Source organism: Poecilia reticulata, linkage group LG13 (genome assembly GCF_000633615.1).
Source record: "Poecilia reticulata strain Guanapo linkage group LG13, Guppy_female_1.0+MT, whole genome shotgun sequence".
Lineage (NCBI taxonomy): Eukaryota > Metazoa > Chordata > Actinopteri > Cyprinodontiformes > Poeciliidae > Poecilia > Poecilia reticulata.
The window spans coordinates 17,613,918-17,625,708 of record NC_024343.1 but is presented as its reverse complement, the minus strand read 5'-3'; the positions used below and the strand labels follow the sequence as shown (position 1 = coordinate 17,625,708).

Sequence of the window (11,791 nt, the reverse complement as noted above, 5' to 3'; positions counted from 1 at the left end):
TAATCGATGTTGACATCTGTTATCGATTTGTTGAATAATGGGAGCTGACAGTGTTGCTACAAGATCATAACAAGATGAACCGCGTCCACAGTAGTTGTTAATTAGATCGCATGTTGCGGTTTAATTCTGCACCTTTATTTCCTCAAGATAAACTGCCGCCTCCTCTGTTTCGGCTAAATGGTTAAGCACTGCATTCTCTTTAATTCTGACTGCTGTTTGTAATGGAAGCTGGAATAAAACGTGACATTTTAACCGAAGTCTGAAATGCGCTTCTGAACCAGGCGGGCTCCAAAGCGTCCTGTCCATAACTCTTCAACACGCTATCAACTCCCGGTCAGATAGACGCATTTAGTTCAGTGTCCATGAGTTGATGTTCAGATTGGATCTGTTAACGTGGCCCCTGGCGCTCATGCACATTCACAAGCATTTCCACTGAGCTGTGGAGAGACGGCGTGCTGTGGACTCCTACAGTTTCACTCAGAGTAGTTCAAACCTTGTTCGTCTAAAGTTTCCAGGTTAGTTTTGTGGTCCCCCTTTTGTCTAGTGTCTAGACTAGTTCTTAGTAATCATGACTCCCTTGGGTTCTGGTCTGTGGTTGGGTTGTGTGGTCTCCCTCTTGCTCTCTGGGGGCTTTAACTTTCACTCAAAAAATAGTTATAATGAAATGGAAACAGTAAAAAGGTTTGGAGAGTTGGAGCCAATCACCCAAGATAAATGGTCAGTTTTCCTCCCCATCTATCAAAATTAAAGCTTTTGGTTCATTAATAACTGATGAATAAGATTAAATCTAAATCTGCCAGGCGGTATAAATAACTTTTGACTCCACATTGTGCCTACAGGACACACAAGAGCTGTGCTAAATGTAAATGAGATGCCAAAGCAGGTTTACAATCCTTTCCCTTGTTTTACTGCGCCTACTCTCTCACACAGCATGTCACTGTCTTTGCTCCAAAGCAGGACAGCTTTAAAACATATGAATACAGTTCTTCTACGAGCTTATAAAGATCTGGCTCATCTATAAGTGTAACAGGTTCAAACTCAGAAAAACACAGACGGGAGAGAATATGTTAAACGTGAGCCAAAAAAGTAACATTTTTATTCCCTAAATAATTATCAAAATGTTCTGATGTCTTCTTTTTTTACACGACCAAATATTTTCCCTAAGCTTTCAGCCAAGAGTAAGAACTTTTGGACAGAGATGACAACCACAGAAAATCGACAGGCAGGCAGACAGATTTGACCGAGGAAATAATTACAAGCTGCAATGCAGCTGCAAACTCAGACATAAAAAAAAAAAAAAAAAAAAAAATTGGGACAGAGTCTGGATGCAATTTCAACACAGACAGCACAGACACAGTGCAGCTACTGGAATGTCTGCATGCTTTTTTGTATCCTGCAAAGATCCTCACCATCCTGTCTGGGTTTTTAATTGTATTCACTCAAAGTAACAAGCAAACATCAGCGAGATATAGGCCACCCAGACTACATCTCTGTGGTATGCATACTTATTCAAAGACATACTGAACTGAACAATGTCAATCCACATCAGGAATTTTTCTCTTAAAACAGAGTGCTCAAGAAGTATTATGTCATTGTAGTCTCTTGAAAGGGATTGAAAGGCATTCCAACACTTCTCTTCATTTCCCCTTACCCAGTTTAAAGGGTTTTTACAGCACAAGGCCTGATGCAATGCCAAACCAAACAACGTGTCTTTACACCACTTACTGAGAGAAAAAAGAAATAGGATTATACAAAGACAGGGAAGTAGGGAAAGGATTTGATTTGTCACCTACTGTATCTGCATCAATCATTGTACAATGGGGTGCATACAGGACAGTTCACCTGGTTATCACAAGGCAACACAGAGGCACACAAGACGAACAACCATGCATGCACACCCATACCTATGGACAATTCAGAGAGAGACCAATTTATCTGACAGTCAAGTTTTTGGAAGCCAGAGTAAGCAAAAAGAACCCAAAACAAAAACACTATGAATAAATACCCCAGTACCCTCTTGCTGCAAAGCAACAATTGTTACCAAGTGCTCCAACATTCAGCATCTTACCACAGCATAGTCATATCGATCTTTTCAAAATATGGCTTGTATCAATAAAAGACATGAGTTTGATTTGATGGGTAGACGCGTGACGAAAATTGCATCATTTTGTTTGCAGAGAGACATCCGCCTGAGGAACTCGACACCGGACCTGGGCTGAACTGTTTTGGCAGAGCTCTGTGTGAAGTGTGGCCTGATTGGTTAGAAGTTTGCTGACGTGCTTATATGGAAATTTTCTGCATTGGTGATACTTGTCTTCAACTAGTCCGCCTTCGCTATCTGGTTTTTGGATCTTAAGGAGACATGAACATTTTTGAGGAATATTTGTCTGACACGATGAGGAAATCAGAACATTTTAAAAATTCTTCACTGAGTAACTCCCATAAAAATAATACTGATGAATGGTTAATAACTCCTGGACGAAAATAGTAATGTCGTTGTTCACGGAGGGGGCTGTCCGCAGAAAAGTCTCTCTCTCTCTGACCATTTCGTAAAAGCAAAACAGACGATGCATGGAGAGGTGGGGAACTCTCATGTGTTGTATGTCAAAGCAGGAGGTGTGTCCTTGCCGTTGTATGAAAGGAGTGAGCTCTGAGTTCAAAATTGACTGCAGCAGAGCTGCAAAAAAGAAGGATGTGAAAGAAGTTGCCTGCGACAGACTGGCGACCTGTCCAGGGTGACCCTCGCCTCTCGCCCGGAACGTTAGCTGGAGATGGGCACCAGCAACCCTCCCGACCCCACTAAGGGACAAGGGTGCAAGAAAATGGATGCATTGTGAAAGAAGTTGTGCTGATAAATGGCCAGTTCGGAAATTTCTGCAATTATTTTCACACATTGAGTTGAATATTTAAGAGGCTTTTTTTGTTTGTCAGCACGGCTTGTTAGTGTTTTGTCTGGTTTAATAATTAACAAGCCACAGTCATCCCTACAGTGGATCATGGTGGTGTTGGCATCATGCTGTGGGAAAAATCCTTCAGCAACAGGAAGTAAGAGACTAGTCAAGATAGAGGGAAAGATGAAGGCAGCAACGAACAGAGACTTCCTGGATAAAAGCCTGCTCCAGAGCATCTTGACCTCAGACTGGAGCGCAGTTCATTTTTCAGCAGGACAACGACCCAAAGCACATGGCCAAGACATTCAAAGGCGTGACTTCAGAAACACTCTGTGAATATTGTGGAGGGGCCAAACCAAAGTCCAGACTGAAATCTGATTGAACATTTCAGGAGAGATCTAAATGGCTGCACAGATGCCGGTGGTTTTTCGCCAGCTCCATCAGGCTGGATGGCAAAGAACAATTGACCAAAGCTCCTAAAGATGAATGTGCAAAGCTTGTAGCATCATATTGAAAAATATTTGAGGCTCTAATCACTGCCAAAGGTGGATTAACAAAGTATGGTGATCCACCAAAATCTGTGAATACTTGAGTATATGTGATTTCTTAGTTTTTGATTTTTTTATATATTTAGAAAAATCTCAAAAATTTTGTGTGTGTGTGTGTGTGTGTGCGCGTGTGTGTGTGTGTGTGTGTGTGTGTGGGTGTGTGTGTGTGTGTGTGTGTGTGTGTGCGTGCGCGTGCGAGTGAAAGAGAGTGCTGTGAAACAGTAACAACAATATTTTGGTTTGTTTAGCCGGTTGGAAAGGGAAAAACATGGTTTGGGAAGGTGCCATTTATAAATGTACGAATAACATCGTGAAAATGTGACTTGAAAAATGAACATCATTTTTCCCCTCTATGGCAGGTTAAATAAACCCTAATGTTAATTTTGTACATAGTAAATTTCTCAGCGGTGCCCCATTGAGCAGGCTTAAAGGGGCAGTGTTAAGTGAAGTCGGAGTTTTTAAGTTTTACATCATGTAATACTGTTATTCTTTCATCAAAAACCTGCCTGGAGTGTCGCTTTGATTCTTTCATGGATGCCTGAGAAATCCTTTAATTTCCCGTGACAACCGTTCAGCTGTGCAAAATGCTTGGGGGGCTGAGCGCCGCCTCCGAGGATGAAGCTCCTCAAAGGCGGCAGTTTTTGAGCTTCTGCCCTCCAACATGGGGCATGCTGATAGATTGTCTCATGTTATGTCGTTCAAATTATTTATTGTGTACAGTTGTACAGTTGGTAGAACCCTAGGTACGTACAACTGGTACCATTTAGTTCAGATTGCTTTAAATACTGAAACCAAAGAAATCTTCCAATGCCCCCTCGAGGTAGCAGAACATCAATCGGGAAGAAAAATGAGGAAGAACTAAGTCAATAAGTAAGTGACCATGAAGTGTAACGGAAGAAGCTACTGGAGAACAATGAAGAAAGCGAGCTGTATTCACTGAGGAAGGTCTGCAGAGTGCCATTCGGTCCAGAGGGACTAATCAGGAGTGAATAGTACACAACTGAGGGAGAATGCAACACCTCTCCATACAAAGCAGGTGTTCAGAGTCAACAAACATGGCAGAGTGGGAGAGAACAACGATGGTAGTGAGTGGACTATGTTTAACAAGGAAAAAAGTAATAAAAAACCCCGTCTCTGACGTCCCAGACTTTCTGGTTCGTCTTGGCAGCTGTCTTGTCATCCTTATTTAAACTTTCTATCTGTACTTATGTCACCTCACTTTCTGAGTGGCTACAAGCCATATTCAACAAGTTTCGTTTTCATTTGTCCTTGGGGCAACACAACACAATCCAATCCAACATGTGGAATATCCCTGATTTTCCAAATCCCTCTTGGTCTGAAGCCCTCTTAAAGGAGCAGTGCGTAACTTTTATAAAATATATCGTTGATAAAGCTATCAACAGAGCTATCACTATAATGTGATAGTAACGGATAATCTGAGAAAAACTGATGATGGCAGCTATGTTAACCGGCGGATAAATGGTTTTCTAGGAACAGTGCACAGAATTATATCTTAAGGTTATTTTAATTGGGACATCGATAATTGGGACGTTATTGGAAGGGGAAATTCAGGACAAAAATCAGCATAAAAATCTCGCTCTGTGAGGCATTAAGATCATAACATATAGCTCCTGGTATCACTGCCTGCCTCAGTATACTAAATGTAGAAGACTAATAAAATCATAAATGTTATTTACTTTTGTCTTTACAGTTGTATGATACATATTTTAATGGCTAATTTCCATAATTGTCTATTCCTAGCTATTACAGAGAGCAGGTGCTCTTTGTGTTGGAACTAGAAGTGACCTTTCATTGTTACCTTCAATGCTAATCGTGCCAAGCTGTTTTTATTCAAGAGCCTATTGGTTAAAACACCAATTGAAATCATACTTTTTTTCACCAACTTGACAGTTTTAATTGAAATGTCCATAACATTAGCTACAAAACAATCAGTTATAACATTTGTTACTCTTATTTATGTTTTGCAGATCAACAACTACGGGATGTGGGTCTCACTTACATCTCTGCTGTAAAGGGAAAACTTATAATCCTCGAAACGACACTTGCTGTAAAACCGATGGAAACAGAGCAGGTAAGACCAGAAAAGTATGAAACATGAGAGCTCTTCAATTAAATGTTTCCAGTTCCCAATGGTGCTAAACCACAAAAAAATCTTGATATAAGCTTGATTAACACTGACACACCTTTAGGTTTCCTAATTTGTTCCAAAAACATAAAGAGAAAACCCGAGTCTGCAGCATAACCACAATGACCTGGTGCAGATATTTTCCACAGTTTCCTCAAAAATTAAGTTTTAACCTCTGATAAAAAGAGACCTGCTTTTTTTCCTTGCCCTCTTGTCCGGATTTTTGATAGATTTTGAAACTCCCCCCCCTCCACCTCTTTGTAACTATGCATTACTTTGTGTTGGACGATCACATGAGGTTTCAATGAAATGCATGGACGTTTCTGGTTGTAATGTGACAGACAGAGGGAAGGTTCAAGAGGTACAAAGGCTTGTTTTTAAGACAGTTTTCAATTTGTATTAAAAACATTTTAGCATAAATTTCAGTACAATAATTTCAGTTTGTTAATACTGTCATTAATGCATTGCGAGGTGATTTGAGGTGGGAAGTGTTTCTGGAAAACCTAGGGTTAGGAATGTGAGGTTTTACAATGTGTTGTAATATATAAATACAGGTGCTTCAATCCAATCATAAAGACAAGTTATACACTTTCAAAAGGAGAAATTGTAGAGTCAACATAGACAGACTAAATACAAACAAAGGAGGATTCTTTAGTTCTCCCCAAAACAGACACAGTCTTTTGTCATCATGTGACTCCATTGTCATTGAACCTTTGGTGTTTCAGGTAACCTGACAGTAGGACTGAGTGAAAGGATGTCTCAATGCTGTGGAGAGATGGCGTACAACCCACTTAATGAAATATGCTGTGGGCTAAAAGTGAAACCCAAACCTTCACATGATGCCAAATGCTGTGGAGAGGAGGCGTACAACCCAGTTCATGATTTATGCTGTAAACACGAAGTGAAACCCAAATCTTCACATGATCCCGAATGCTGCGGAGAAGGTAAGAAGTAAAGTTAGAGGTATTGCAAAGTTTTTCACGCTCAGAAAACATTCCATTTCGCCATATGTACATGCCTCTACATAGAGATTTTGTAGATGAAATGGGTAAAATCATTGGGGTGGCGGTGGTAGGAGTTTGTCCTGATTGGTGGGTTGCCAGTTTGAACCCTGTCTGTCTCCTTGAGTCCTTGAGTAAAACACTTCACCCACTTTGCCTGCTGGTGGTGGTCAGAGGGCCTGGTGACTACAGTACATGGCCTTTGTCAGTATGCCCCAGGGCAGCTGTGGCTACCATCCAGTAGCTGCATGGATGGGTGAATGACTGAATGTAGTGTGAAACGTTTTGTAGCCCTCTGGTCCATACAGATACAGATCATTTACCATTTAAGAGTTTCACATATTGATCTTTTCAACAGGACCTTATGATAAAAACAAGAAAATCTGCTGTACTGGAAAACTGCTGGATAAGCTTTCTCCTGACCATAAGTGTTGCTATGGGAAACTGTTTGACTCTTCAATTGAGAATTGTTGCCAGAATATGTGTCAGAAGATACAGATGAAAATCAATAATTCCAAAGTCTGTGGTAAGTGACCAGGCCCTGTTTCCAATTTTTTGTACAAATTTGCAAAAAAGATTCTTCTTGATTTTTTATTTTATTTTATTGATGGTAGGCAAGAAACGTTAAGTACATCTAATTGGAACAAGAACAAGACTTGAAACTTTTCAGTTCCCCATTTAGTATTGACATAAGATCACAGCAAAATTCACGTAAATTAATTAACACAAATAACAGATGAATAAACAAAATCACATTAAATACAGGCATAATATGTGGCAGTTAAAAATATTGCATTTTTAAAATTGACTACTGTAAGTCAAAATCTCAGTTTTTCAAAACTGAAAGTATTCATCCTCTTTATTTTTTTTCCCGCATTCCTAAAAGTGAAGCTGCTTTGGCTCCATTAAAATAGATGGCAAATGCACTCAGACCTCCAAGTGAAAATTATTTGGAATTAGTTTTATTCAATTTAAAAGTTATTTGAATTTTCTTCTATACAAAAAGCTAAACCTGAGCAAACTTAAAGAGTATCCTATCAGCTCAATAAGTATACTGTTTGACTGCTGAGGCCAGTCAAAATGTCTTCAGAAAAGCCAAACATGCAAAGATGCAACAATTAAAAAAAAAAAAAAAGATATTGCTACACAACGGTAGGCAATTTGTGCCGTGCAGGACAGTGTACATATGTTGGAATAATTTTTAATAGGCCAACACTGAAAATGGAAATGTTGGCTGATAATTATTGAGCACAAGGTGAAATTATATTTTATATTAAATATTTGCAAATTTACTTATGTTTACTTTTACAGTGAAGAACTTCACATGTGATCTCAGAGTTCCTGGAGAGCTTCAGTGGTATGTAGTAACTATGTTTTGTCAGCTTGTGTAGTAAATGCACCAAATGCACAACATTCACATTTGTTTATGTTCATATTTTGCTTTAATTTTTTTACACTTCTGTTTTGTCCATCCTACATGCAATCTTGTTCACTCTGCTCTTTGTTTTTTTAATAAGGACTATTTTTATAGTTGATGAAGCATTAGTCATTAAATTAACAAAAACAGTTTTGATAAATTTTTAATATGCATCAAATCAATAACTATTCCACAATGCATTATTTCAAATACAATTATTTTTATCTACTTCCCTAGCAGACTGCCACACATTTCTAAATAAAAATTAAAAATACATTTTCCAATTTGGTTTTGTAGTATTCTTAGTTCTTTTTCCATTTTATACTAATTAATTTCTTTTTTCCCCCACCTCCACCAGTAACTGCAGTGCTGACAACCATGTCAATGAGTCCAAAAAATCAGACAAGGTAAAGTTTAAATGGATTATTCTGACACTGAAATTTCATTACCCTTTGTGTTTGTAGATCCAGTTCAAGCCAAAGTAGAGATTAAGCTTTTTCAAACCACATTCCCATTTCCTGACTGACTGCTGTTCATTCATAATGTCCTTTAGGTGATTTTGTCAACATTTCCATAGAGGAGTAGGGAAATGTCCGCTTTTATAAGATGCGTGAGAAAGACACTAAACCTGAGCAAACTTAAGAGTTTCCACTCAGCTCAATCAGTACCGTGTTTCCCCGATAGTAAGACACCCCCGATTGTAAGACGTATTGGGGACTACAGGGGGGTCGGCTAATATAAGACGTAATATAAGTCCTCTCATCTAGCTGCGCGCCGCCTCCTGCCCACATCCGCACCGTCCCCCTCTCCATACGTCACCGCACCGTCCCCTGCGCTTCCTTTTATAAAACTGTTTTGTGGTGAATACAATACTGTTCAGGTTGTTAATAAATGTTAATTTTATGGTTAAAACAAACAATTCGACAATTTTTTTCCAATATAAGACATACCCCGAAAGTAAGACATAGTGGGGCTTTTGGGGATAAAAAGAAAGTAAGACACTGTCTTACTTTCGGGGAAACACGGTATGCTATTTGCCTCCTGAGGCAAATGAAAATGTCTTCAGAAAAGCCAAACATGTAGGTAGCACAATCCAAGAAGATAGGACCAGACTTTTATTAGCGAGGTAGTTGTAAAAAATACATATGGTATTGAGTTTTAGACATTATTTAGCATAAAACCAGACGATTTACAAACTAACATCACTATTGTGAAGTCTATCCTATGGCATCCTATCTTATCGCACACACGGAGTCGGTGTTGTGCTCCATCTTCCTTTTGGATCAGCTGCAGCTGTCTGACTTTTTATGGAGAGCTTTGAAGACACCGTTGCAGTGATCAATTTAACTTCATATTTCTGCTTTTGTTTTTTCTTTCATGAAAATGCTTCATCCACTCAGAAGGAAGTTTGTACGATCGGGAATGAAAAGGAGGTGTACAATAAGAAGAATGGTTTTCAATGCTGCGGCCTCTATTATTTCAACCCCACCCTCTGGTCTTGCAACAATGGAAAACTGCGTGCCAAAAATGACGGTAATTTAATTTGCTTTGAAATGCTTTGTTGTTTTAACCTTTTTTGTTTCTGCATTTTCATTATGAAATTTACTTAATTTATTACTTTTTTTTTTTTGCAGTCTTAACATAAGTGAGAGAATATTCAAGCAAGTAATAGGAAGATCTTTGCTTCTAATCACCATTTGTAAAAGCAAAGTCTTGTGTATATCCCATTTAATTTTATTGGCTATTCTGGATATCACAACTCTGAACATCAGTGTCCTAAAAATGAGTAAAAAAAAAAAAAAGGCTGCTGCTGCACTTCAACATCCCGTCGTCATGAGAACACCTATTCCACACGTTTCAGAAACTAAGCTGTGTAAAAATATACACTTCTTTAATGATGTTTTGATGTTTTGACTGACTCACCACGATTTCAGTTCTCCAGTCCACTTTGTTCATGTGTTCTCAGTAGGTTGGCAGTGGCTGGTCCTACATGCTTATTGCTACTGTGCTCCATCTCATTTTCGCAGTGCTAAACCAGAGTCATCACAACTTAGCTAAGAACCAGTCTGTCTTTCCACGTTTAAAGAACCAACTCTGCATCATGGCTTTAAACTTTGCTCAACACTTTTGTCTCAGGATTGCTTATGTACACACATGACTGTTTTTGTCTCTGATCCATGTGAAGAGCTTTACAATGCCAGCTGGATCTTTACGGTCGTCTTTGATTCGTCTCGTTCGGAGCTGGGAGTGGGTTGACGGTGCTGTTTTTGCAAGTCGGAATGCAGTGGGATTTGTTATGTGTTTTGGTGCTAACTGCTATCAGGAATACAATCATATAACTATATTCAAAGACAAGAATATGTTTACAAATAAGTATTTATAGCACTATTGGTGCTGCTGTTTAACCAGTCACACAATGTTAGAAGTGCTTATGGAAAACTGAAATGGCAACATTTACTCCCTAAAATTTCACTGCCTTTACCTTTTGAACACATTTCTTTCTTTCCTTTGTGTCAGCTGTGAATTGGTGCCACGAAGAGTCGACTCTTTGAGTGGTGCAAACAGACTAGGTCATAAGCAAGCATTAGCACAGGAAATGTATTCATGGGTTAAAATAAAAAAACCCTGAGCAAATACAGTAAATACTTAGAATCTTTAGGATTTTAATAGCTTTTTACTCTAGCAATAACATTTGATGCTGCATTTATACTACACATACAACTACTTAACTACTATGCACATTATACCGTGTAACCTGGAAAGTTTCTCTCTTTACTACATCAAAATTCTGATGCGATTTATTTTAAACCAAAATTACTTCCACTAAATATGTAGAAATGTATTCACATCTGCGCGCCATGTTTATCTTAAAGCGGGGAAGTATTATGTAAAATCGACCTTTTCCAGCTTTACGTCATGAACGGAGCACCGTCCTCGACAACAAAGCTCAGTCTTTATAACGTCTGAGCTTCCGCATTATAGAGCAGCCGCTAGTCTGAGCTCCTTCAGACTAGCCAGAAGTAAATACTAGAGGAACTCTGCATTTGATTCTGCCAAAAGGCAGGAGTGTCAGAAAGAGTTCTTAAAGAGACAGAGGCACAATTTTAGGAAATGTTATTTTGAAATCATAATATATCTTTACAATGTTGCTGTCTACAGTGGTAAAAGTGAAGCTCAATCAGTGAAAAAAAGCTATCCCACCATTCCACTATATATTTTCTGCTTGCCTTGCGGGCAGATCCATTGTCCTAGCAGGGTCTTTGCAGGCTGCTGGAGTTTATTTCCAGCAGATTTTTGCCCAGGGAACTATTGTTTATGACAACAGTAACACTGTTCATATATAAGCTTAATGGATGTGGCTTTTAATAATATATATACATACACATTTATATGCTACTTTTACTTTTTTATATTTGCAGACTTTTCTTGCTCCAAAACAAATATTTTTGCATATAAAGGATTTAGATTAACCCTGACTTGATGAGTGAGCTAAAACTGAACATCTAACCATTTCAGGGACATGAATGTAAACATGGTAATCCTGTATTGTTAAAGCGTCAGTTGTCAAAAAAAAAAGAAGCTTTTTGTGACTTATGTTTATTTGTAACAACTTCAGTTTGTGGCAGTTCATATTAATGTGAATTCTGTACTGTAACACATGCAGTAGTTATGGAAAACATGGTGACTCTGAACCTTTCCTTATTACTGCGTGTATTTGAGTATATTTTTCTGAATAAAAATTATACTCAATGTTTATTCACAATATTTTTTTTTATCAATATACTGTA

The 11,791-nt window shown here is 38.5% G+C and overlaps 1 protein-coding gene across 1 annotated transcript; it reads left to right on the top strand.

The window, feature by feature from the left end:
* Positions 1 to 5,431: 5,431 nt before the first annotated feature.
* Positions 5,432 to 11,770, top strand: LOC103474636 (galaxin-2-like). Its single transcript, XM_008425751.1, has 7 exons — positions 5,432 to 5,531; positions 6,311 to 6,529; positions 6,945 to 7,112; positions 7,898 to 7,943; positions 8,362 to 8,410; positions 9,404 to 9,536; positions 9,638 to 11,770. The coding sequence occupies exons 2-7, from the start codon at positions 6,340 to 6,342 to the stop codon at positions 9,646 to 9,648; spliced, it is 597 nt and encodes a 198-aa protein (XP_008423973.1). The 5' UTR covers positions 5,432 to 5,531; positions 6,311 to 6,339; the 3' UTR covers positions 9,649 to 11,770.
* Positions 11,771 to 11,791: the final 21 nt, after the last annotated feature.

Excerpts from the sequence above, each read along its gene's own strand:
- LOC103474636 (XM_008425751.1), top strand. The coding sequence starts at position 6,340 with ATGTCTCAATGCTGTGGAGAGATGGCGTACAACCCACTTAATGAAATA. Across the intron at positions 7,113-7,897 it reads CAATAATTCCAAAGTCTGTG|TGAAGAACTTCACATGTGAT; the intron begins GTAAGTGACCAG and ends TTACTTTTACAG. Across the intron at positions 7,944-8,361 it reads GTTCCTGGAGAGCTTCAGTG|TAACTGCAGTGCTGACAACC; the intron begins GTATGTAGTAAC and ends CACCTCCACCAG.